At 35.9% G+C, this 27918-nt stretch overlaps 2 protein-coding genes across 4 annotated transcripts; one reads left to right on the top strand and one right to left on the bottom strand.

Annotated features, from left to right (window-relative positions):
- The first annotated feature begins 17669 nt into the window (after window positions 1–17669).
- Window positions 17670–24373, top strand: LOC121757255 (phragmoplastin DRP1C). Of its 2 annotated transcripts, none has more exons than XM_042152783.1 (16): window positions 17670–17909; window positions 17982–18045; window positions 18804–18908; window positions 19334–19435; window positions 19945–19965; window positions 20087–20148; window positions 20472–20562; window positions 20682–20746; window positions 20879–21073; window positions 21166–21285; window positions 21375–21445; window positions 22476–22701; window positions 23405–23455; window positions 23526–23766; window positions 23890–24029; window positions 24119–24373. In XM_042152783.1, exons 1-16 carry the CDS (start codon window positions 17778–17780, stop codon window positions 24242–24244), a joined length of 1812 nt encoding a protein of 603 aa, XP_042008717.1. In that variant the 5' UTR covers window positions 17670–17777; the 3' UTR covers window positions 24245–24373. The 2 variants fall into 2 exon arrangements, with proteins under 2 accessions (XP_042008717.1, XP_042008716.1); XM_042152782.1 differs by having other exon boundaries at window positions 19915–19965.
- Window positions 24362–26994, bottom strand: LOC121757254 (adagio protein 3-like). 2 transcript variants are annotated; one of them, XM_042152780.1, is made up of 2 exons: window positions 26693–26994; window positions 24362–26120 (listed from the first exon to the last, which is right to left on the bottom strand). In XM_042152780.1, exons 1-2 carry the CDS (start codon window positions 26956–26958, stop codon window positions 24512–24514), a joined length of 1875 nt encoding a protein of 624 aa, XP_042008714.1. In that variant the 5' UTR covers window positions 26959–26994; the 3' UTR covers window positions 24362–24511. The 2 variants fall into 2 exon arrangements, with proteins under 2 accessions (XP_042008714.1, XP_042008715.1); XM_042152781.1 differs by having other exon boundaries at window positions 24362–26167; window positions 26693–26830.
- Window positions 26995–27918: the final 924 nt, after the last annotated feature.

The raw sequence follows: 27918 nt of genomic DNA, 5'->3' as shown, positions 1-27918 counted from the left end.
AGCTAATATTACTATATATGGGTGGGTGTGTTAATAATAAATTGGGGCGACTGTTGCCTTGGTATCCAGACAGACGTTCACGTATCTCCGTGGGGCTTTGTTTGCAAAAAACAAGGTAAAATGGAGTGGGAAAATGGGATTTGGTTATCAATTGGCATTATAGTACTAGTATAAATGAAATTTGAAGTAGAAATAGATGAAGGCTATATAGCTATATTTATTTATATCAAATTAAAAAAAGGCTATATAGTTGGCAATTTAATGGTATTTGAATTTGTACACATATTGGTATATTATTAACGGGGTGTTGTGGATGCTTTTGTGCAATTGAGTGATTTACAATTAATCAAAAACAATTTTTTAAAAAGTCTAAAAAACTTTTAGTAAAGTGTTGGGGTCAGTTTTCTCCGGCTTTTATGCAAACTTAATAGAATGATATCAAAGCATTATTTCAGAATATTTGACTCTATTTAAAAATATTATAGTGTACTATTTCTTTAGGTATGTCTTATAAGACAAAGTAGATTTAATAGAAATGGTTATTATCTCTAATGAAAAAAACATAAATGTCTAAAATATAAGTGGTCTATTTTAACGTTACATCCCAAAATTATAAAAATAATCTATTTTTATAAGACGAGGGGTATTAAATACCGGTATATGCCGGTATATACCGGTATAGGAAATCTAATACTGTTACCGTACCTAATCTTTTGATACGATATGATACCATACCGAAACTACAGTATACCGAAAAATCAGTATTTTCGGTATTTTTTTGGTACGTTAAATCCAATATTCCGATATTTCGGTATAATTCCCTACTCCTAGGTTGGAGGTCTCTTTACTGAGACTCCAAGAACGACGTTGGCATCTCTAGTTGACCTTCCGGTATTTCGGTATAATTCCCTACCCCTAGGTTGGAGGTCTCTCTACTGAGACTCCAAAAACAACGTTGGCACCTCTAGTTGACCGCCTCGATGATTTTGGATCGTCTTCGGGTTCGGACTTACCACCTGCGCTCAACATGGACAACATGGACACAGCTGGGGTTTCCATCCGCCAGTTGCTGGAGGAGCTGACGGATCAGGCCCTGGAGCTTGGGAGGAGCTGGCGGATCGGGCCCTAGAGCTTTGGAGGAGCTGGCGGATCGGGCCTAGCACTGGGGGATCCGGCTCTAGAGCGGTGCCTGAAGCGGAAGCATGCTTAGCGGCAGAAGAAGCTAATTTTAGGATATGTTTCGACTTTTATTTGCATTTAGACTTTTACGACTTTATCTACATTTTGGCTTTTATCTATATTTCGACTTTCATTATGTTAATCTTTTGTCTACTTGTTTTTTTTTTATAATTTTAATTTACTTATAGTTTCTTGATAACCTCAAACACACTCATTTTCCGGATATAGACAAAATTAAATAAATCCAGTTTTGTAACTCATAATTTTCGATTCAATGTTGTTTTCACATTAATGTTATTCAATTTGTAGAGCATAAAAAAGATAAAAAATACTGGTATATGTCGGTATATACCGGTATAAGAAATCTAATACCGTTACCGTACCAAATATTTCGATACGGTATGATATCGTATCGAAAACTACAGTATACCGAAAAATCGGCATTTTTGTTATTTTTTCGGTACGTAAGTCCGGTATTCCGGTATTTCGGTATAATTCCCCACCCCTAGGTTGGAGGTCTCTCTACTAATACTCCAAGAACGACGTTGGTTGGTTGACCGCCTCGATGGTTTCAGATCGTCGTCGGGTTCGGACTCTCCCGCGGCGCTGGCCGGTTGGTTGCTTTTACTACAATCTTTTAGAGCAAGCCCAACGGTTGCCCTCGCGACGAGCTTGCTCACCGTTGGGCGAGTGCCGCTCATTGGCACACCACGACGTGCCCAGCCCATGTGACGAGATGTGGGTTGGGCGTGACGCCCACTCCCTCCCCCTCCCGCGAGTGAGCGTCTTTTTTTGCAATTTAATTAATTTTAAAAAATAAAAAAAAATTAGAAAAAATTCAAGTTTTTCTCCCACTTTAAAAAAATATGGTTTTTTTAATTTTTAGGATTTAAATTATGTAATTTTTAATTTTTTTAGGAATTTTGTAATGTAAATTTTGATTTTTTAATAAAATTTTATTATTAAATTAAATATTTTTATTAATTGTAGTTTTTAAAATTAAATAACAGAATAGTGAAGAACATAATTGTGAGTGTTATACGTTAGCTAAAAATATAAAATAAAATATAAATAAAAATGAGACTAAGCCTAGTAAAGAGCATGTGCTCCGTAGAGGCATGCTCTTACCAATCAAACTAAATTGACACAACATTAACCAAATCAAACCTTCTACCAGTGTTTCTACTCAATTTGGTATTTTTGTTACTATAATTTATTCAAAGATAGAAATTTACATTTGGATTGTGGACCTATGTGGTGAATCCCTATTGGCTCACTCTGTCTCTCATATATACACACACATTATAGACAAGACTAAAATCCCAAAATGGTCCCTAACATTTGGCGTTTTTTTTATTTTGGTCCAAAATATTATCTTTTGAATTATTCGGTCCCTCACATTTGAAATCGGACCACATTAGGTCCTAAATTGACGGAATGGTTAAAATTTGACGGAATGTAACAGTCAACGCTATTTTAATCAATTTTGACCAGATTAATAGTTATAACTATGTTTTATTAATGGCTAATACCTAATTAACCTAAAACTTAAAAATGTAAAATTTAAACGCGAAAATAAAAAAAAACAACTTTTTTCAATATCTAAAATTAATTAACAATGGCAAAAATCCACCTGAATCCATCGGCAAACACTTGTTAATCCATCGGTAAACACTTGTTCATCATCATCTTCTTCTTCTTCATCGGAAAAGGAAACGTTCACGGTGTGGATGAAATCCCTCGTTTGCCACGGAAATGGCTGCACGGTCTTCAACTCCAAAGGCCAAGTCGCTTTCCGTGTTGATAATTATCAGCAGCGATGCAGCACAAAGGCCTTTCTCATGGACTCCACCGGCAACATCCTCTTTTCTTTAAACAGAAAGATAATTTTAACCCGAGATTTATATGCTATTAAGGCTGTTTATTTATGTTAATTAATTTTGTAAAATATGTGCTGAGACGATTGAGTTGCGAATTTGTAGAAATTAGGGTTTGGATGGTGGGATGGCTTCAAATGGAGCGATTCGAATGTTAGGACGGAGAAGGTGTGTTTTCGAGTGAGGAGAGATCAGAGGAGAGAGGTGTGCTGTGTGGTGAGTGATGATGGTTGCTGCAATTACACGATTGAAGGGTTTGAGGGGAAATCGAGTTTGAAAATTAGAGATTTTGAGGGAAGGGTTATGGCGGAGGCAGCACAAATTTTACATTCCGTCATAACAAGTCGAGTTTGACTGTTACTTTCCGTCAAATTTTAACCATTCCGTCAATTTAGGATCAAATGTGGTCTGATTTCAAATGTGAGGGACCGAATAATTCAAAAGATAATGTTTTGGACCAAAATCAAAAAAACGTCAAATGTTAGGGACCATTTTGGGACTTTAGTCTATAGACAACGACATGTATAAATTAAAAAAAACGTTTATTCTTTTCTATACCAAAATATTTCACATTCATTGTGTGTTTGTTAATTTGACCTCATAGAAAAGGTTGAAGTGATTCAAAAATCTAAATATTGCGTGGTTGGATTTTGGGGGAAAAAGATTTTTTTTAGTTAACAATGTTGGCAAGTGACGACCAACAACTTCATTCGTCCATCATTAGGCCACCCGCAACGCGTTACGCGGGTGGCACGAGTCCCGTCCCTCCGTGACGAGACGTGCGCGGGACGCGTTGCAGCGTCCCGTCCCATCTCGTCACCATCCCGCCGGATCCCCCGTCACGCCGAGTCGCCGCGCGAGACGTCTCGCCACGCGCTCCCTCGACGTGGCGCGCTCTGGGGCCATGCGTGACGCCCACTTGCCAGCCTGCGAGTGGGTTTCGTCACGCTGACGCAATAATTCATTTTTTAAAATTTCGAATTAAATAAAAAAAATATTAAAATTTCGAAAACGGTAATATTACCATTTTCGACTGTTTTCCTTTTTTATTTTTATTTTATTTTTTACTCTATAAATACTCCTATTTCATCCTCATTTCACACACCAACACACATCTAATCCTCTCAAATCATCTCTCTTTCTTCTCCAATTTTCATTTGAAATCATCTCTTTTATTCTTCCCCCAACTCCAAGATAATCTAATGGAGCACATTTGGGCAAAATTTGTCGGAAGAAATTAAATTATGTATTTTTATTTTTTTTAGGATTTTTAATTATGTTTTGTTTTATTGTTTTAAGAGTGTAATGTTGTAATTTTATTTTATTTAATGAAATGTGTTTTTATTAATTGAATTTGTTGGAAATAAAAATAAAAATAAAAAATGAAAATGAATTTAGAGCATCAAATTATACAGAGTTGAATGATCTGACGTGAATTTAGAGCATCAAATTATATAGAGTTAAATTATGTCTTTTTTTATTTATTTTGCCACGAATTTAATTATGTATTGTTTTTAAGTTGTAATTTTATTTTATTTAATGAAGTGTGTTTTTATTAATTGAATTTGTTGGAAATAAAAATAAAAAATGAAATTGAATGAATAGTAATTTAAGGTACGGATAAGAGATGGAGAGTTGCAGGTTCCGTCCCTTAGTTAAGAGATTGAGTAAAAAAGTATAGTGGGACCCATGAATAGTAATTTAAGGGACGGATAAGTGATAGTGTTGCAGATGGCCTTAGGAGTCTCATTTGGAGTTCGAACCTCTCTCACCCCAGTAATTTTTTTACTCTTTTTTATTAACTCTACATTTAGCCAATTATTGATTTTTTTTCTTGCTCACTTTATAATTAGCTAATGAGTTTTTGAACTTACAAATTGCAAGCTGAAGATGAAAAATGAGCATAGTCGCAAGGTGGGGAAAGACAACGATATGTCATATGAGCAAGTTGCAATAAAGGAATACTGTTGGGGAATGTTAGGTTCAAGTTTCACATTATCTAACTTTCTAATGTTATTATATTTTCCTTATACATGGATATATATTCCATTTTAATTTGGAGTTTAATAAATACTATGAAAAAGGTAAGTATAAAAATAAGTAAAATATAAACTCTAGTGTTATAGGAGTAATATATTTAATTAAAATTAGTTAGTGAAATATGAGATCCATTTATTAAAAAAATAATAAAAATGAAATTTGATCATTTCTAGTATTTATTTTTATCTTTCTCTCCTCGTATTTCTCTCTTACTCTTCTTACCATCTCATTTCTCTTTCTTAATTAATAACCTTTTTTATGCTAAAAATCAACTTATGTTTATACATTGGAACAATATTTATATTTGATGCTTAAAGTAATAAATTCCTTTATTCATTTTACAATCTAGGGAGAATACATAAACTTACTCGTTTAGTTTAAACTAGTGTTATTACCCGTGCTATGCACGGGACATAAAATTTTCAAATAATGAAGATAAATTCTAAGGTAAGTAGATTAAAAAAAGAGGATAAAGAGAATATTAATGATGTTCATAATTAAGGATATGTGTTAGTTACAATAAGTATTCATAACACTATAAACAATTAAAAATATTATAAATAATAACAAAAGAGAAATGTACTTCTCTCAACCCACTCTAAATGAAACATTTCATATTCCACAAACGATTTTATACAATTTTAATTTCTGATATGAGTGGAGTAAAATAAAATAAAACAAATGACAAAGAGGAGATGTGCGACTATGGATTAGTTAGAATAAGATATACGAATGAAGGAAAATGTGGGACTAAGAATCAAAGAGAAAAAAACATAAAATTTGAATAAATAAATAAATAAATAGTTCAAGAATGTTGATCAACAAACATAGATTCATAAATACGAACAAAAATTAGAAAAATAACAACAAACCAGTAGGTCACAAATTTTGAAAAACTTGTTTATAAACAACATTAAAGGTTGAATCACCCCTAATATCAACATCATCTTCACAAACTAAAATCTTCAAACATTCACGACTTGTGACTCTTGATACAACAATATACTCCAACATGAGAGACACATTGACCTTGACTTTTGTTAATCGTCATTGCATATGACATGGCCAAAAGGAAATTGTAGTCGTTAGAATTTGAATGGCAACCTTGAATCAAATGGTATTAACAATTATAAAATAAAAATAAAATAACATGAATAACTCAAAATACATTTAAGATTTTCGAGCCAACCAGTGATGATCATAGTTATCCATATATACATGTACTAATTTTTATACCACAAAAATTTATGACATGGTAAAAAAATTATAGTATTTGCACACTTGCATACCCAATTACATAACAAAAAATGATTAAATATTTAGTTAATCAACTTAATATTCCAATGCATAAAAAGCATTAAGGCAAGTCTTTCATTAAAAAATTACATTTGAATATGCATTTACAAAGTTAATGATATTCAAAACAAAGAGTGAAAAAAAATTACCTTCGTCTCAATTCAAAGTTGACGATACAAAATTGCTCTCATTCACAATATTATGAATTTTGTTCACCACGAACAACATCACTTATAAGAATACAACTTTCAACGGATTCATCCACATCGGTTAAAAACGCATGATTACTACAAACATCAAAATCCAAGGTACACTTCTAGCTCAAATAAATTCAAATGTGTGATGTATTGATATACAAAATTAATATGTTGCAAAAATCAGAACCCTTTCATTCTTGATTGCTTAACACAATCACTATGCACAAAAGCATAGCTGAATTAGTCTGACATTTAAAATAGAGAAAAACATAAATTTATCGATTTACTACCTTAGTTGCTGAAAAAATTTGTTGCAAACTTAACACTGCATAAATGCCTTGGTCATACTCTTTCAATTTGTACTGTTGACTTAAGTTAGACAACTATAGGTGTAAAACACCAAAAAAATTTGACCTTCTTCAGTTGAAATAACCAATTTCTTGTTGTTTAGAGCATTCACCTCATCGTAGAATAACAAATTTCTCATGGTTCATATCACAATCACCAATTTCTTCTTCTTGTTAATCTCATCATCACAAACTGAGAACTCATCATCCATTTTTCCTTTAACTGAGCAACACATATAGCATCAACCTCATTTTGTTGAAGTGGAAAAATTAAGTGCGAACTTGGAGTCACCAATCTGAAATTAAAGAAACAAATATTGTGTAAACAATAAAGATGGCAGCAAAGTAAGGAAAATAAATGGTTACAAATCTTCTTCATGTATAAGAAAACTGAAGTACCTAAACTCTGGTTGCTAGTTGATGAGTGGAGGAAAAAGCTATACCATCTAAATTTTATCAGAAAATATAATATTCAATGTTGCAGGTTTGAGATGAAAAAAGAACCCATGCAACGGGGAGAGAGAAGACTCGTTGAAGGGGAAAGAAGAAAAGAGGTTTCAAAAGCAAGAATCTATGTGGTATAAAAAAATGAAGCACCTAAACTTTCAGTTGCTAGACTTTTATAAATTCAGTTGCTAAATTCTATTTCTCCATTCCCCTTTATTGAATTTAGCAACTGAAAGTCTAGTAAAAAAATTTACTAATTCAATGTTGCAGGTTTGAGATGAGAAAAGAAGAACACATGCAACGGAGAAGACTCATTGAACGATGTGAGTGTTAATTGCTTAGCTGCAATTGCAATTATTGATCGAATCAAGAGGGAAGAAGAAAGCATCGGAGCAACTTAGCTTTCAGCTGGAGGAAGCTTAGTAGCCGTTGGATGCTGCGAATCGAGATGATTAAATCCTAGCCGTAGGATTTGATATTAGTTACTGTTAGGTTTATTAGTTGATTAGCTGTAGATAAAAAGGGAAAAAGGAAGAGTTAGAGTAGAATTAGATTCTGATCCAAATTGTGTAAAACATTCTCTTTCAAGAAATTCAATAATAGATTTTCATCTTGTTCGTCATTCTCGATTCATCATCTCCGGTTGAAAGTTAACAATTGGCGCCGCCCGGTGGGAACAAAGGAGGCTACGATCGAAAATGGCAATGCGCTTGGAGTCAGACAAATTCAACGGCAAAAATGACTACGGTCTATGGAAGATGAAGATTAAAGCGATCTTGATCGAGAAAGGATGCGCAACGGTCTTGGAGAAGCCCGATCTCGCAGATAAAGGGAAAGCATCTGCTCTTGATGAAAAGGCACAGGCGAAGCTGGCGGAGATGCAGCTCAAGGCTTATGGTGTGGTGATTTTAAACCTTGGTGATAAGGTTTTGCGTGAGATTCAGGAGCAGAAAACCGCGGCGGACATTCTTGAGAGGCTGGATGAGATCTATTGCAGTAAATCTCTGGCGAATCGATTATATATGAAAAGAAATGTGTATTCCTATAGTTTTTCTGGTGATAGATCGATTCTTGAGCAGTTGGAGGATTTCAACAAGGCGATAGATGATTTGGTGGCCTGTGATGTCAAGATCAGCGATGAGGACAAGGCCATCTTTGCCCTCAATGTGGAAGGCCTCGAACGAGATGGTTGCGTGAATGGATCAAGTTATATGGAAGATAACCGAACCGGTTGGATCAGTTAGCAAATGTCGTTGCCACTTGATCAATGCAATCTCGCTCTCACTCGATTCCTACCAAAGTAATTTGTAAACTCCCAATTTTACACTACTTTAACAGTAAAGCGGCAAGTTCGGGGTCGATCCCACAGAGAAGTTGGTGTATCAAGTGTGTGAATAGTGAACAGAGGGCTGCTGCCATGCTTTAACTTGGGAGTTTTAAACTACTGATTTTACTCTAGGCAGGATTAAACTTACTAACTTGATCAGGGGAATTTTAACTACTGGGTCAAGTGCATCGTAACGAAACTGAAACTAAAGCGGGAAATGCGAGGATGAAAACTAAAATAACTTTGATTAAACTAGAACAGTACAGCGTGAAATTTAAACTAAGCTAACTTTCTGGAAACTATGAAAGCAATTAAAACCGAGAAGGTCCTCGGCGGGAGACTTAAGAATATGCCGACAGAAATCAAGTATTCTGCAGCGCTCCTTCAATCGCCCTTTCTAACTAAGCACTACTTTATCTAAGCTAAGCTATCTAGAGAACTGAACTAAGCTAGAAAACTAAACTAAACTAAGAAGGAAAGTAAAGGATCGGCTCCCTTTGTGTGGTGGCGCATCCTCTATTTATAGGCTCGGCACGACCTCCAGCTGGATAACGATCTTGGCAGGGAATATTCGCTCATTCTGAGAGTGAGCGACTCATTGATTGCTACGTGTTCTTCTTCTAGAATGACAACGCTTTTCAGTAACAAATTCGTGACTCAGCTCCGTCTTTGTGTCTCATATATCAGCACGTGTCCCCTTCTAGAACGTTGTCCTTGATAACAGCACGTGTCCCCTTCTAGAACGTTGTCCTCGCGTGTCCTTCTTCTGACATCCAGTGGTCCCCTCCTTAACTGCTTGATTACTCCCCTTGATCAACTTCCCCCCGAAATCTGGCCTTTTTCGCCTATTGTACTAGCTTGATTAGTTTGGCCTTGTTGCCTTGGTCAAGCGGCATTCCTGCACATTTAACACTTGTTTTGCGCGATAAAACCGAGTAGCGTACATTTTACCCGTAAACTGATCCATGAAATAAGCCTTATCACAATGCATTACCAGATACGTACGATCAGCTTAGGGATGCGATCTTGTATGGTCGTGATAAAGAGATTACTTTCTGTGAGGTGCATTCGGCCCTCATGGCAAAAGAATTGCATAAGGGTGTGGTGAGGAACCAAGAGTCACAGGAAGAGAGCCTAAACATCAAGAAGTTTAAAGGAAAGAAGAAGAACTTTAAGAAAGAAGATGGATTCAGGCCCGACAATAATGATCAGAAGGAGACACGGTCTTGCCATTGGTGCAAGAAGTCGGGTCATCTGAAAAAGGCCTGCTTCGCGTGGAAGAGAAAGCAGGCTCAAGATGCTAGTAATTCTAAGCCAAGCTCAGATTGTGTGGAGGAACAAGAAATCACACATGCTCTAAATGTTATGGAAGATGTATGTGGTGGTTCTTGGATACTTGATTCGAGGTGCAGCTTTCATATGTGCCCTAGACTTGAAATGTTTGAGAAAATTTCAGAAGCTACTGAGACCGTGGTGTTAGGAAATAACCAGGTTTGCCAGATTAAAGGCATTGGCAAGGTAAGCTCAAACTTGATGATGGTTCTGTTGTGGTTCTAAGCGAGGTCAGATATATCCCTGAGGTAAAGAGGAATTTAATCTCACTCGGTTTATTGGAGAAAAAGGGATGCTCTTTCTATTCTTTTGCTGGGACCTTGGAGGTGAAGAAAGATGGTGTTCTGATGTTGAAAGGAACAAGAAATGGCATTCTATACTACCTCTGTGGGTGGGCTTTGAAAGCTTTTGACCAAGCCAATGTGATGAAATATGAAACCATGGAGATATGGCACATGAGGCTGGGGCATCCAGTTGATGGAAGTATCAAGGAGCTACTGAAAAAGGAAGTCATTCATGGGACTGCAGAGAGGGCAGGTCAGCCATGTGAAGACTGCATTCTGGGCAAAGCAAAGAAATTGCCATATCGGAAAAGTAAACACACTTCAAAAGCCCTTCTTGACTATGCACATAGTGACTTGTGGGGGCCCTCTCCAATTTTGTCTGTTGGTGGTGGAAAGTATTATATGACAATCATAGATGATTATTCTAGGAAGTTTTAGGTTTATATTCTTAAAGAGAAATCTGAAGCATGCTCAAAATTTAAAGGATTGTGTGCTGTGGTTGAGAAAGAAAAAGGTTGTGTTGTGAAGTTCCTTAGAACTGACAACGGGCTGGAGTTTTTATCAAAAGAGTTTGAATAATTTTGTCAGGCTAAAGGCATTAAGAGACACAAGACCGTTCCTCTCAACCTCCAACAAAATGGGATTGCAGAGAGAGCAAATAGAACTATAATGGAGATAGTGAGGTGTATGTTGGCTTCTTCTGGGATGGAGAAGAGATTCTGGGCAGAGGCTATGGCCACTGCTATGAATTTGATAAACAAATGCCCCTCATCTAGCATTCATGGAGATACTCCAGACCTGAGATGGTATGGAAGTTATGGAGATTATTCTCATCTCAAGGTTTTTGGGTGCAAAGCATATGCATATTTGAAACAGACTAAGCTGGATGCAAGGGCAGTCAAGTGTGTGATGTTAGAGTGAATAAGGGTTTGAACGTTGGTGGAGAAGACGACGTCTTCTATTTTTTTTAATTAATTGTTTCTTTTTTTAATATTTTTAATTAAATGTTTCTTCTATTTTAATACTCCTTAAGTAGTAGTATATTTTTAATTAATTGTTTCTTTTTATATTTTAAATAATTGAACTAATTGAAGTGATTAATGACTAATCATTCGTATCACTATTATCCGACCAACTCTCTTAATTTAATTAAGAAACTATTTAATAAATCACTTTGTTTATTTTTTATGTTTTTATAAAAAAATTATCTTATTTTTATAAATTGTTCAAATTTTGATTTTAGAATTCTCTTAATTATAAATTAGAAATTTAATTTTGTGCAGTAGTATATTAACATAATTATCTTAATGTTAGTTAAAACGTTTTGATTATTAGATCCTTAATACCTTCTGATTCAAAATTGTCTTTCAAGTTTCAGGAACGTTAATTATTTTTTACTGTGTCATATACGGACTATTAACAAAAGTTAAAGTCAATCACTTGCTCATGTTGGGTCTTCAAAATTTATAAACTACTCCTTCCGTCCCAGTTTTGGAGTCACATTTTGCCATAAAAGTTCGTCTCAGTTTAAGAGTCACATTTAGAATTTCCCATATTTTGACATAAAATTTTACCCCATTATTCAATAAAATTACACCCAAATGCCATTATCTACACAAAAATAAACCAAAAAATAAAACAAAAACTTAACCCCCCCAACCCCCCTCATTTGACTTTCATTTCTCTCTCACTCCATCTTCCCGTCTCTCTCTATTCCTAATCGAAGGAACCCTAATCGGCTCCTACTATAATCGCCGATCTAAATCCGACGATTACTCCATCACCGTTCGCTTCTCATGGGGGATGAATGGGATGCTTTGTCGGAGTTTGAATCGTTGCCATCTTTCGATACACCCCCCGGAACCCTAATCGTCCCTGATACACCACCGGAAGTCATTGCACGGTGGGAAATCGAATGACCGGTCAATTGGTACCACTGATCGGGAAATCCACAACGGTTTGGGGGCGTTGACGGGTCTGAGGTCGTCGAAGAAACTGAGATTCCCCCACCGGTTGAGGTCTTCGACGGATCTGAAACCTAACCACCGTCTGAGGGCTTTGACGGGTCTAAACGTCAACCACCTTTCCAGCCCTATGACGACTCTAAAACCCAGGCACCGTTGGAGGGCTTTGACGGATCTGAACGTCCACCACCGTTCCAGCCCTATGAAGACTCTGAAACGCAAGCACCATCCCTCCCCTTTGACGCATCTGAACCTCAACCACAGTCTTCATCAAAGGTGGAGTACACCGAGAATGAAAAAGCAATGTTGTTGATCTTGTTGCCTAGCATGAAAGATCTCCTCTAATCTATGAGTATTTATTCAATTCTAAGCCACCCCCTGTGTAGGGTTTGGAGGCTGTTTCAGTTGAATTGATTGAGAATTATTGTTGCCTTGGTTGTGTTGGTTTGTTTGCTACTCCATGATGAAGTTTTTCTGATGAATTACATGTGATAATCTGTGTATTCACTGCATTGGTAGGTTTTTTGTGAACTTAGCCACCCATTTGATGGTTTGGAGGCTCTGATTTGCAATTTTGCTCATGTGTGATGAAGTTTTTCTAAGAGTTTTGCATGCTCAGTTGTGATGTCTCTGTATTGGTTGGTTTTTTGTGAACTTAGTCACCCCTTTGATGGTTTGGAGGCTCTGATTTGCAATTTTGTTCCTCTATGATGAAGTTTTTCTGAGAGTTTTGCATGCTCAGCTATGATGCCTCTGTATTGGCTGGTTTTTTGTGAACTTAGCCACCCCTTTGATGGTTTGGAGGATTTGATTTGCAATTTTGCTGTCTTTGGTTGGTTTGTTGGCTCTGATTTGCAATTTTACTCCTCTGTGATGAAGTTTGTGTGATTATAAGCCACCCATGTATTAAGTTTGGAGGCTTAAGCCTCATGATGAAACTTTGCTGAGGTTTTTTTTAAAAAATACACACACCAGCCATGACTTACACTTGGAATCTGCCTCTTGAATCTGCTCCTGCTCCATCTCTTGCTCCATATCTTGCTCCATCTCCATTGCCCTATGATGAGAATTCTCTTAGGGTAATTTAGCTATAAATACCTTTGGTTGGTTTGTTGGTAGGTGGAGTTCTAGTTTTTGGAGTAATGGTGGATTGAGTGTATTTATAGGTGTAGTTTAGCTTAAATTTGATTTTGGATTTTTCCCTCCACGGGATTGTAATGAATTTTTCCCTCCTTAATTTGGAGTTTGAGTTAGTGAAAATGGAATTTGGTTTCTTTAAATTTGTTGAGATGTGATGGCCGAAACACATGGGTTTGCAATGTGTGAAACATTTTTTTTTATTTTAACTTTGGCATAGCTTAATTTTTTGTAAAGAAAAAAGAGTAAACAAGTTGGAAAATTAAAAACCATAAGTTTAAATAATTTAAACAATCAAACTTATAGTAAGTAAAAAAAGAAACAATTTTAAAATCTAAAAAGTCAACCCATCTCATTTTCCACCAACTCACTTCATTTATTACACACTCCACCATCTCACTTCATTAATTACACACTCCACCAATTCCTTAAAATCCGTGCCATAACTAAATGACACTCCAAATGTGGGACGGAGGGAGTATTTATTTGTTGGAAATCTTAGATATATGTGTAGTGTATGTTTTTTTCATAAATTACGACTGTGTTTGATTGTGTTTCATATGAGAATTTTTTTAAGAAGAATAAAAAGGATCATAATTCTTTTTAATTATTTATAGTTTGCAACTATTATTACAAAATTAGTGGGCCGTGCGTAGGGGCCTAGGGGGTGCTAAAACTAGACTAAAAAGAGAAGAAAGTAAGATTTGAAAAAAAAAATTGGATTGAAATGAAATGAAATGAAATACTACAAATCATATGCACTCCGGGTTAGAGTACATTAAGCTATATATAGATTGAACTACAAATGTAAATAAAATTATATTTTGTGAATTGGGATTTCAAAGAATTAAAGATGTTTTTCACTACTTCTATGCAAAATTTTGTGAGTCGGGGAATAAGATTAATCAGTTAAATTATTTACCACTTTTATTAATTTTTTATATTTAATAAGTACCATTTCTCGAAGCAACCATTTAATTAGGTGTAGAGTTGTGCATCAAAAATTGAGCCCAAATTAACATGTCTAAACTAATTTCTATTAGAGTGTTATCTTTATTTTTAAATTTTTAAATGTGATTTATATATGAAGTATAACTAAAATTCTAAATTCACAGCTTAATTTCCAACCAATTCTAAATCTTATAAACGGTTACTTCTTCATCGCAATTTTCATATAAATTATATAATTCACAAAAACATTTCGATCAATATATTAGTAATTTATTTTTATGTATAAAATATTTAAGCATTGTATTATTATCTTTGTCCATGAAAAATTGTCATATTTTTTCATTTTTATTCGTTCTTCAAAATTATTCTCTATCTATTAATTGATAAATATTTCTTCCTTATGGGATGGAACATATTTTCCACTAACACTATTTCAAACATTTTTATCTCTGTATTTTTTTTATTATAATTAAGACATATTCTTAACTATAAACATAATTATATTATCTTCCTTCTCTTTTTTTAATTTAGTTACCTTAGAATTTATCTTCATTATTTAAAAAATTTTATGTTCCGTGCTATGCACGGGTGATAACACTAGTTTAAGTAAAATGGAAGAATTGATTTTTTTGTAATAGAATTGTATTCGATGCTTCCACTTTCAAAAACCCAAATATTTTTCTTAACAAAAATAGCCATGCATCTTAAACATAAAATATAGGTCTACAATTTAACATATATAGGCCTGCCAGTACACAATTTTCCATAAGTGGCCGAAAATACTACAATTAGATTTACAAATAAAATTCAGATTTGAATACAACCAACGGTTTAATAAAAAATAAAATAAAATGTAAAAGCAGCACCACTTTCCCGCCTAAATGCATCATAGTGGCAGTTTGGTGAATATCCCTACAACGGCCACGTTAGATAGTTATAGATTTTATTTATAATTTTTTATTATGTTAAATACGTATATATTTTAGTTTTAAAAAAGAAAAACATAATGTTTCAATTGAATTTTTACTTTTATTTATCAATTTTGAACCATGTATATTTAAGGAGTATCATTTAACATTATATATAATTTGAACAGGGTTACAAGAGTATTTAAAATAAATAGAAATGATCAAAATTGTCGTTGAGACTAGAGGAATAAAATAGGAAAAAGTTGAGACTAGAGAAATAAAAAAGAAAAAAAAAACAGTCAAAAAAATATCTTAAATGAATTAAAATATTATTAGAGACCTCTACTTTAGAGGTTGGGGTTGCCTTTTGGGGTTGACCAAAATTTCTGATACTATAATTTAATGTTTGAATACCTTTTAATTCTTTAATTCTTGATAACTTATTCATAGGTTTTTAATACACAAAGACGATATTTAATACTATTTGAGCATATCAATAACGAATGTATTGCACAATTAAATAAGTAATGTGGATACCCTGCATTGTATATGGGTAATACTATTGGTTCTATAAGAGCATCCACAATAGGAATAGTCCAGTAATAGCCTAGCCACAAACTCCTCCTGCCACATCATCAATACTAAAAATCCACCTGCCACATCATAAATAGCCCAGCAATAGCCTAGCCACATCACTAATAACAATTATATAAAAATGAAATAATTAACAATCACACAATATACGGAATTTAATTTACGAGACATATACGAGAAACATTAATAATACTATTAAAATTTTAAAAAGTACAATAATTTAAAAAAAGTACAATAATTTTAAAAAATTACAATAATGAAGTGCGAGTACTCGTTAATACAAGTGATGCGAATGAAAATGAAGTGCAAATCGCGTATATAGTGTTTCGAAAATTAAAAATTAAAAATAAAAAATCCGTTGGGCTATGCGCTGGGCGATCCGGGCGCTGCAATGGAGCCGAGCGGATCGCCTAGCGCATAGCCCAGCGGTTTTTGACCGCCTAGCGCTAGGCGAAATTGATATCCGGAAAACCGCTCGGCGGTTTTCGGATCCTCCAATGGTTCGCCTAGCGACCGCCTAGCGCCGGCGTTCGGCTAGGCGGTGCGCTAGGCGCCATTGTGGATGCTCTAAAAGCTTGTTCAAGGTAGTTTAGTAAAGCTAAGCTTAAGCTTGGTGGTACTTAAATTAATTAACTTGTGAACAAACTCGTTTAATAATTTAAATTGACTAATTAATTAGTACCTACATACAAATTTTATTTCTATACTATAGTTTTAGTAATTGCTTTAAGTCTCTAATTAACTTTATTTATTATAAGAATGTAATGAATTAAAATTAAATCTATTACTACTATATTAGAGAGACTAAAATAGTTTATATTTTAAAATTAATTTTAGAAATCTCATTTAGATTCGTGAGTCTAAGTATCATGGAACTAAAATTTGAGATGGAATCGATAATAAATGGATAAGGAGGCGCGTGTTCGACCCCTGGGAGGCGCATCTTGGGGATTAATTTCCCTGGGGCCTAGTGGATTCACTGGCCTAACTCCAGAGCTTCGGGAGGTGATTAAGCCTGTATCCGTGCCTGGACCTAGGAGCTGGGGGAGGTGAAAAATCCTGGACCCTCCCCTGCGGGGCTGGTGGACCCATTGGATCCCACCTTGACAACGAAGCGCAGCTTGGTAAGACGCTTCACCTCCGACCGTTAGGCCAGGGGTCCAAGTCACTTCGGGGGATAGGTGGGGAACCACCGTCGATCCTCCTTTGAAATAAAAAAAGGAAAGCCAATGCTCCTTATTAGTTTATTTCCAGTTTAATAACATCCTTTGAGGATCACTGAGCATTCGACATCTCGTTCATTTCCAGACCCAGTTAGCTATAAAGTTTGTCATCTGATTCACATATTTGAAATGTGTGAACTAGCAAATGTGATGATTGTTGCATTTTCTATATGTTCGTGTGTAATTTTATCAGTTAAAACTATTATTTTTTTAATAGTTTATTATTCATGTAATTTTAAATGTTAAAAGTCTAATATTTTAAAATAATACTCCATTCGTTTCTTCATAGTTGAGGCGAAACTTTTCAGCACAGAATTTTAGAAAAAAATGTTGGGTGCGTTAAATAAATAGATAAAAAAGTAAGAGAAATGAAAAGGTAGAGAAAATAAATATAAGTGAATAAAGTAGAGAAAATAAAGTAAGACAGAGTGAAGTAAGAAATAGAAAAAAGTTACCGTATATGAAAATTACTCAACTATGAAGAAACGAAAAAATGACTAAATTACGAAGGAAGTAGTATTTAATATATATATGTATGGTAACACACACGGCGCCACGTCCTCGACCGTTTTCCCGTTTCCCTCTCTCTCTGTCTCAGATTCATTTACGCCATCGCAGATCCGAATCCGATCCCCATTTCTCAATATTCACTCTCATTTTCCACATCTCCAAACATGGCGACAATGGAAAGCTTAATCGGTTTGGTGAACAGAATTCAAAGAGCATGCACTGTTTTAGGCGATCACGGCGGCGAAGGCATGTCTCTCTGGGAAGCCCTACCGTCCGTCGCCGTCGTCGGCGGCCAGGTATTCATCTACCGATACTATCAAATTAACCTCTTTGAATTAGTGTATAATGTTTAAATTCATGTAATCTAGAGCTCGGGCAAATCATCGGTCCTTGAGAGCGTCGTCGGGAGAGATTTTCTGCCTCGTGGATCCGGTATTATATCTAATCAATATTTGCTTAACCGATCAGCATTCCTGTTCCTAACATGAAATAACTAATCATAATGAGTGTCGATTAACCTTTTAATTTGTGGCGATTGGAAGGTGAACCATTAATGTAAGTCATTGTACTGAACTAGTATAAGATTATCGCGACAATATTTTATCTAGTGTTTAATTAGGAAACTAAATTTGTTTTCGTTTGATTGGTAAAAGAATTCAGTGGGAACTGTTTGCACAATGTTTTGATGTATAATTTCATATGTTAAAATGCCATTGTCGATCGATGATTGTGCCTGATATTAGATCTTTTGTATCCATCTTCAATATCTGGATGGATTGAGCTAAAAATTAGTATTGGTTTAGCACCTACTGAGCTAAGGGTCCTATCACATTAGAGGAGAAATATTCTAGATGTCATAATACAAACTGAGAAAGATAATTAAGATATCAAATATTAGATGACAAAACACATTTATGTTTATACTATTTGGTTTTAAGGAGACATTAATTTGTACTAGTTTGGTTTACCTTAGCTGACTGCGACTGTATATCACATGACTTTTCTTTTCTCATAAAAGGTAGAAGTGTGGAAAATCATTTAAACTGCGTGGTGATTCTGTATCGTATTTAACTTTTCATAATTGTTTGTAGAACTCAAATGCAGCTTATGCTATTGGAATATATAGAATTGTTATACAGGTGTATAAGTTGGTCTGCTACGGTTTCATATGTTAAATTCTTGTGATTAAGGCATTGTGACGAGGAGGCCATTGGTGTTACAACTCCATAAAACGGAGGGAGGGACAGAGTATGCTGAGTTTCTACATGCACCAAGAAAGAAATTTGCTGACTTTGGTATGTCCGATTCTGGAAAGAAAAAGTTTTTTGTAAGTATCTTTAGTTTCCTCATGTAGGTCTCTGTATCTGGTGAGATATTTTCTAGCGGGGCAGCTGGTGAGACATAATCAAATACATCACTGCTTTCACACCATACAGAGTACTAAGATCAATTGTCGATGTAAAAGAGAAGGATATGGGAAGTGAGGAAGTGGAGATTCACCTAAGGAATATTAATATGTAAAGAATACCATTTTGTTTGATACACTGGCCATAAGATATGATACTCGGGCAGGTGGATATGATAAGTTTGCATTTTATTGGCTATTACTTATACTTCCTCACCTCTGTTCAGAAAATCTCATTTTTAGACTGCATAAATATCGGACCAATATATTACCTCTTGATCTTTATTCATTAATATGCATTTTTTGACGGTGCAGCTGCTGTTCGGAAAGAAATAGCCGATGAGACAGATCGCATAACAGGGCAGACCAAACAAATTTCCAATGTTCCTATCCAATTAAGCATTTATTCGCCTAATGGTTTGTCGCTAGTCTTGGCCTCACTACTCTTGCTTAGCTTATAACCTGGACGACTCCCTGATGTTCCAATGGTTTCTCCCATTATACATGGATACTATTTCTTCTGGAAATCTGTTACACCGTGAACCAGGAGGGATAATTTATGTGCTATGCCTATCCTTAATTTGATGCCCACCAAAAACTCATACTTGTACCTTTGGAGAACAGATGCATGTGATTTCTTATGAATTCTCTCTGTGATTGCTCATTCTTTGCGCTCATGTATTACATAGACTGCTGAAAGACCTAAGTTTTGAACTGCTTGAGTTATGGATATTTTCTGGTAGAATTGACTAAATCACTGATTTTCTGTGATTGATATGTATTACACTTAGCAGTTCAGTTATTTTGATGTGTTATTACTTTATATATTCTCTGCCATTCACTCCATCATTATTTTTGTTTTGGCATCTGGAGAATCTGTTCTCTTTCTCTTGCAGTTGTAAATTTAACGCTCATTGATCTTCCAGGACTGACAAAGGTAGCTGTAGGTGAGCTCTACACCATCAAATATATACATGTGTGTGTGTGTGTGTCTACGTGTAAATCAACATTCGGTTCTCTATTATAGTGATCATATAAACTGAGTGGGACAAACTCTTAACTTTTCAGAAGGACAGCCAGAGTCTATTGTTCAAGATATTGAAATGATGGTTCGTTCCTATGTTGAGAAGGTAAAATACTAAATCTAACATCCTTACTTTGAGCACAGATATCTAGTAGTAGCTTTTTTTGGTTTATCTTGCTCACTCACATGATTTCTGTAATGCTGTATCGGATATGCATATGTAAGTATGTATTATTAGTTTTTCATGTTCTTGACAGAAATATTAGTTAACTCACTTGTGAGAGTACTACTATGAGAACCTAAATTTCTTTCCTTCTATATTTGATCAGAGTTTGCACCTTTCTAACTAAAGATATTGAGATACTACTATGAGAACCTAACTTTCTTTCCTTCTATATTTCATTTTTTCTTTGAATGTTTATTTTGCAGCCAAATTGCATTATTTTGGCTATCTCTCCTGCCAATCAAGATATCGCAACTTCTGATGCTATAAAGCTTGCAAGAGAAGTTGATCCAACAGGTAGCATTCAATGGTTTATTAGCTCTTCCCTATTTGCTTGTCTGTGTGCATGTGGTGTGTCTGAACAATCATTGAGTACAAAAAACTAAAGGTGAATCTGCTCCTCTTCTGAATTTCAGGTGAACGGACATTTGGAGTGTTGACTAAACTTGATTTAATGGACAAAGGAACCAATGCACTTGACGTAAGGATTTATCTTTCTTATGGCAGAAATAGAACCTTGATTTTCATTATTCAAGAGTTGACAATCTCTACCCATCTTCCAATTCTTGCAACTTTTTTTCTCATTTACTTATTTAATATTTTCTTCCTTAAGGTAATTGAAGGCAGATCGTACAGGCTTGTGTATCCCTGGGTGGGCATAGTGAACCGTTCACAAGCTGACATTAACAAGAATGTTGACATGATAGCAGCCCGTCAGAAGGAAAGGGAATATTTTGAGTCCAGCCCAGAGTATGGACATCTGAGTCACAAAATGGGTGCGGAGTATCTTGCAAAACTTTTGTCTCAGGTATGTAAACCCACAATTACATTGTTCTCTGGTTTTATAAGTGAGTAAAACTTTTTAATAACTATACTTCATTTTCCTTTGGTGTGAATCAGCACTTGGAGAAGGTCATTAGGCAGCGCATTCCCAGCATTATTGCCCTGATAAATAAGACAATCGATGAGCTGAATGCTGAATTGGACCGAATAGGCAGGCCCGTTGGGGTAGATGGAGGGGTAATACCAAAAAATAAATAAAAATGATATCAATATGAGCATGAATGCTTTGCTATTCTTAATCTAAAATATTTTACATTGATTCTCAGGCGCAGCTCTACACGATTCTGGAAATGTGCCGTGCTTTTGATCGGATTTTTAAGGAACATCTAGATGGAGGGTAATGTTCAATTGTTCATTGTTTTTCTTATGAGTTCAGGGTCTCTTAGAATTTTAGCCCTTAGAGTCTTCTAAACTGATTTAGTTCATATGATCAAATGCATTTCACTGAGGTTGTAGTTAATTACTGCATTTTAGTAGATCAAGAGATCCTCACTAAGGTTTCTATCTCGATGTGATGAGTTGAGTTTCCGGTTGGTGGAAACTATCTAGTTAGAAACTTGGTCAAAAGAAGTGATAGTGTCGCATAATATCTCCTCTCACTTAGTGATATATGATCAAAATAATACTTGGCTTCTTCTTGGAACAAGCATTCAATTTGTTCATGAGACACGACTTACATAATGCTACATGTATTGATAGTAGGACTTGAAAAAGTTTATTAGTACTCTAATATATAATTTCAACTTACACGGAGAGTAATGGTTCGGCAACAGAATGAACTTAACTTAACCAAAGAACTGTGCCAAAGTGAAGTGAATTTCATGGAAGGATACTCGAATAAACTTTGAGCATAAAAAAGGCATCACAATTGACACTGTTGAAATTGGTGAATGATTACTTGTAGGACCATTATGTGAACTTTTTTTTTTGTTATTAGCTTAATATTGGAATTGGAGCTCCCATCATTAAGATTGTCTGTATGTATAATTCCTACTTCCTACTTCCAATACAGATGTAAAACCATCTGAGCACTATGTGAGGAATGTTGCTCTCATGAACAGTAGTTGAATAAATTATTCATTGGTATGGGACATTAAATTCCAAGAAAAAATATCTGAGTTCTAAGCATTGATGAAAAAATTATCTTCATGTACAAACTACACCTATACTTTATGAATTTTACTGAGAACTGGAGTGTCAGATTAGGAGGTCCTTAGAAAATCAGATATCTGATTAGTGATAATATGCAAGATTTCACAGTTCTAAAGATTAGTGTTCATGATCTACAAGTTTCTGTAGTGCCTTCTTCTGAATCCTTTATTTGGAATACATTGAGATATTCTTTTCAAAAAAATTTTCTTTCACAGGAGGCCAGGTGGAGATAAGATATATGGCGTTTTTGATCATCAACTACCCGCTGCCCTTAAGAAGCTCCCATTCGATCGACATCTGTCTCAAAGTAATGTTAAGAAAGTCATTTCAGAAGCAGATGGGTATCAGCCTCACTTGATAGCTCCCGAGCAAGGATACAGGAGGCTAATTGAGGGATCACTTGGCTATTTCAAAGGGCCAGCTGATGCTTCAGTTGATGCGGTACCTTCTTTAACCTCTTTATTATACTATAATAATAAGGTTTGATGATACATGTGTTGCTTTTTCCTACTCAAATCATTACACATGGACTTCGGCCTGCCACCTCCTCATTGCCTTCTTTGAGCCCATATTACTATTTTGGTTTTCAGCAATGAATAATTCACTCTTTGGTGGCCCAATATATCATCTATATGCCTAGATTTACACTTCCGTAATATTTTAGCGATGATTAAGTGCTATTCGGATCCTTTTGCTATACCTTCATGTACTTGGAGATGGTATACAAAATTTCCTCTCAGATTCGAAATTGACATGGTCATTGTATTTTGGCTATTCTTAACCTTGTTCCTCAAAATATGCAAGCTGGATTTATATACTGATAATACTGTACTATTCTAACTTGACTTATGTTTAGTCTGTGTGATACTACAATATTATCAATTCTTTGATGGTTGAATTTGATGCTTTACATTATCGTGTAGATTGAGACCTAAAATTAATCTTTTTAGTACAAGTGTCATTTCTTAATATTTTGCTACTGGATATCATGATGGATTATGCATTCCCTGAAATTTTCACTAATAATTTTTGATGGGAGCATGAATCGCTCTTTACTAAGGAATTATGCATTCCCTGAATTTTCGTATGTGGCAGTATATGCAGAGGTGGTGATCTTAGCTCTCAATTGTAATGTTTTTTGTAGGTGCATTTCATTCTGAAAGAACTAGTGAGAAAATCTATTTCCGAAACAGAGGTAAGCACTTTTATGACCATTGTTAGCCCAAAGGGTTATCTTTCCTAATGTTGAGTAAATGGGCATGTAGGAACTGAAACGATTCCCGTCACTCCAATCTGATATCGCAGCAGCTGCAAATGAAGCACTGGAGAGATTTCGTGACGAAAGCCGTAGGACAGTTTCACGACTAGTGGAAATGGAGTCATCTTATCTGAGTGTAGAGTTTTTCAGGAAGCTAAACGCAGAGCCAGAGAAAGGCAATAATAATAATAATTCATCATCCGGTCCAAATGCAGACCGCTATACTGACAATCATTTACGTAAAATTGGTACATCTTCCAATCTCTATTCCATGCGATCAAGCTTTCTTGTGTCTATGGCGATGAGAATTTGAGTAACTTCGCACTTATATACCACGTCTTGGAGTAATTAATGCAAGCAATTGGTAACAGGTACAAATGTGTCCGCATATGTTAATATGGTATGCAATACCATGAAGAATACACTTCCAAAGGCCGTCGTTCATTGCCAAGTTCGAGAGGCTAAGAGATCACTCCTGAACCAATTCTATGCTCAAATTGGAAGGAAGGAGGTATTTGGTCCTAAATTAAGTTCTAACTCTCTCTCTCTCTATATATATATATGAGCAAAAAAGTAAGATGATGTATTTAATGTATACAGAAGGAGCAATTGGGTAAGATGTTGGATGAAGATCCATCGCTGATGGCAAAAAGGGAATCCATAGCCAAGAGGCTTCAACTATACAAGGCAGCACGTGATGAAATTGACTCTGTTGCATGGAAATGATCAACATTTTTCTTCCCTTAATCTAACCTTTCATTCACCAATTATGTATCTTCCGCTCAGTTTTGCACCAGAGAAATGCACTTGAATATGAAGAACGAATAGCAGATACAAAAAATATTCTACGAAAAAGCCAACTATATAGTATCATAAAATGAAAAGAGAAATTAAAATACACGCTATCGACACTGGGTAATACAAGCAGCGCACACAAACATATATACGATTTTTAGCTATAATACAAAATACGAAGAAGCTACTGAGTCATGGTCATGGCGAATCCTGCCTCGTGGCTAAGCATAATTCATGCAATTCATTTAGAACCCATTCCTCCCCGTTGTGACCTCCAAGGACCAAAACTCTGGTTCCCCCAACAACGCATGTGCTGTGCCCCCATGCGAATTTCGGTGGCTGCCCCGGTACGTTCAGAGTCCTCCACGATGGTTTTTCTTCAGTCGGATCCAACAAAAACAGCTGTGATGGAGAATGAAGGCCTGCTATCGACCCGCCAAGTACTATGATCCGTCCACAGGGCATTGTTACAGCGACATGGTCGAGTCGTGGAGGTGGAACCACTGCATTCTGTCCTCCAACATCTGTGCCGCATTCAAGCTGCCTCCACTCTGGCTTCTCCTTCTCCAGATCGATGCTGTATGTGTCCCCTGACCGCAGCTGCAAGTGCCCTGTCTTTGCTAGGCCACCGAACATCAATATCTTTGTCCGTCCATACACAGAGAGCGAGTGGCCTAATCTAGATGATGGGGTCCATGAAGACGGGATCTCTTTCCACATTGGCTTGTCCATGTTCAGATCCAACAGAAACGTGTCGCTCAGAAGTACTCCTGCGTCTGTGCATCCACCTGAGACGACCAACTTAGAGCCCTCTAGTGTGCAAGAACTATGCCAGGATCTAGGCAGTGGAGGAGTTCCGCCAGAGACTTCTTTCCACGTTGGCTGCTTAGCGTCCAAGTCGAGAACAAATACATCATTCAGCAATCCTTGTCTTCCGCAACCTCCAAAAACTACCAACCATGAGCCATTCAGGCTTGAGAGCGTATGACCCCAACGCCCTGGAGGAGAACACTCAACACTTACCCTACGCCATTCTGGATTTTTGACATCGAGGTTAAGCACAAACGTGTCATCCATTGGCTGCATATTCACTCCCTCCCCCCCAAACAAAACCAGCCTATTACCAACAGCACATGCACTAAAATTGCAACGTGACGGCTCCACTCCACCTCCTACAGTGAACTTCTTCCAAGAAATTGCTTCTAGAGTCGTAAGTTCCCGAGCCAAACGCCCCCATCCTAACTTCTTAGTTATCAACTCCAGTGCACCTGTGACATCTATTCCCCATGCATTTTGACATACCATTTTCCGTACATGTTCATTCTTGGTTAACTGCCGGATCCTTCTGCAGACAGACCCAACCGAAGCAACATCTCTTGGTGTCAGGCGTGAAAGAATATTTTGAGCTATAACTTCATCAGACAGCTGCAGAAGCGCACATACTTCTTGCTGTTGTTGTTGTTGGCTGTGTAGTGTACCTCCACCCTCTTGAAGGGGTTCCACTAACTTGCTGTCCCTTTGGTGCTGATATGTCTCTTTGAACACAGGATATGATACATTATTTAAGTCTATCTTTGCTTCAGTAAATATCTGAATTCCAATAACATGTGTGACCACACCATCATCGCTATGAATTGGCATGAGTCTCAGGCTGTTGATTAAAGGAGTGCTATCTTTCCTGAAGTTAAGTAGCTCTCCGTGAAATTCAATACCTTCCTCAAGACATCTTCTCATCTCCGAGACAACCACGGGATCAACCAAAGGGTGTCGTCTCTTGGCGCGTGGGTCTCTAAATTGCAGGAAGCGGCTGATGAATACAATGTCAATTTCAGGATAGATTCATAACCTTTGGATCTGAGCATTCAGCAGTTATAAGTGTTTTCACAGGATATTTATTTGTAACTCATAGAACACCTCAGAACAGATACAAATATAGCAAAAACTGAATTAATTGTTATGCAATGTTTCAGAGCTACAGATCTTAGATCAAAACTCGATAAACAAAATAAATCAAACTAATTAACTAATTTCATGAAGCTGAAGCGTTTATTTTTACACAATAAACAATCTCTTAAAATCAAATACTACTAATGTTTGCACAAACGAACTGTGTAAAATAACATTATCAATTCGTGAGGAAAAAGTTAACATAATTCCGTTAACGAAACCTAAATAAAAGAGAAAATCCATGGAATATCAAAAGGAGAACCGCAGAAAGTGATCCTATTGAATAAAGCAAAAACGAGGAGGCTAGATATTTCTCAAGCAAAACTTTCAATTGAAAACAACATACTGACTTCAATTTCCATTTTAAAAACGCATAGAAATCTGGAGTCAAACACCTCAACATTGAGGAACAGTTACACACAATTGATTTACCAGTTGCGACCGAGTACTTCGTCGGCGCGAAATCCAGTGGAGAATTCGAAGACGGTGTTGACATATATGACCGGGAAGTCCGGCTCCATCACATCGGAGACAATGATCGAGGTCGGCGCAAGCTCCGGTGAGTAGAATAACCGGTCAGCCGGAAAAACATCGGGTCCGGCGTCGTGGTCCATGTAATCGGCTTCGTCGCCCCACTTGAGGCGCTTCCGAAACATGCGGTCGCGTTCCTTCTCGTCCTCGCTATCTTCCATTATCATTCCTCTCTCTGTAAGTGAAATTGAATGTGTATTCGATTGGGCAAGAACAATTAATATAGTTATTGGTGACTTAACAGATAGCACTTCTTTGGGCCTTTAATTACCAAAATGCACTCTACACTAGAAATTTGGATTTATTAACCTTTTGCCATTACCAGGATGAATAGGTAGGTATTCATTGTAACAAACTTTGTGCAACATAGAAGCATTGGAAATATGAGAAAAAAAAATAGTTTATATGTTATACTCATATTTTTTTATATAAATAAAATTAAGTTAAATGGAAATTACAAATAAATAATAAAGCAAATTTGAACTAGATATAAGTCAAGTCAGTCGAAAAAACTCTTTTTCTGCAAGACTAATTAAACAATGACTAGTGCAATTGAATTAACATATTGTCCCTCAATATGAAATGACTAGCATAAAAACACCTCAAATCTGCTATAAAAATAAATATATTGATGAAAGATTTGAAATTGTAATACAAAAATGAAATGAAATGGTTGATACAAAGGTGAAAATGAATTAAATAATTTTTTTTAAAAAAAAAGAGAAATATGCATCTGGGGGTATTAGCAGCAACAGTTAAATACTATATAATGGAAACTTAAAGTATTTATATCCAAAGACAAATCTCTTATTCTAGCTCATGATGTTGAATTTCATCATTTCGGGTGTTTCAGTTTAAAGCAAGAATCATGAAAAAAAAAATTAAATACACTTAATGATTTTATTGGTAGCAATGAATTAAATTGATGCTACAATTATGAATGGAGAAACAATAATTTGTAATACGAATAATATTACTCCTACGTAGGAGGAGATAAGAGTATTAGAATTGGTGAGAATGACTACTTTGGTAAATAGGTGGAGCGTAGAGGGGTAAATAAGTAATTTAGGATGGAGAGTGGATGGAACTAGGTTGGGATATTTGTCATGTGATTGGTGGTAAAAATA

This window comes from Salvia splendens, chromosome 12, assembly GCF_004379255.2.
Source record: "Salvia splendens isolate huo1 chromosome 12, SspV2, whole genome shotgun sequence".
Lineage (NCBI taxonomy): Eukaryota > Viridiplantae > Streptophyta > Magnoliopsida > Lamiales > Lamiaceae > Salvia > Salvia splendens.
This window is presented reverse-complemented; position numbering and strand designations above follow the sequence as displayed.

Coding starts and splice junctions, on each gene's coding strand:
- LOC121757254 (XM_042152780.1), bottom strand. CDS start 26,958: ATGATAATGGAAGATAGCGAGGACGAGAAGGAACGCGACCGCATGTTT. Junction 26,121..26,692: donor GAAGTACTCGGTCGCAACTG/GTAAATCAATTG, acceptor TGTATTCATCAG/CCGCTTCCTGCAATTTAGAG.
- LOC121757255 (XM_042152782.1), top strand. CDS start 17,778: ATGGCGACAATGGAAAGCTTAATCGGTTTGGTGAACAGAATTCAAAGA. Junction 19,966..20,086: donor ACTGACAAAGGTAGCTGTAG/GTGAGCTCTACA, acceptor TTAACTTTTCAG/AAGGACAGCCAGAGTCTATT. Junction 20,149..20,471: donor TTCGTTCCTATGTTGAGAAG/GTAAAATACTAA, acceptor TTTATTTTGCAG/CCAAATTGCATTATTTTGGC.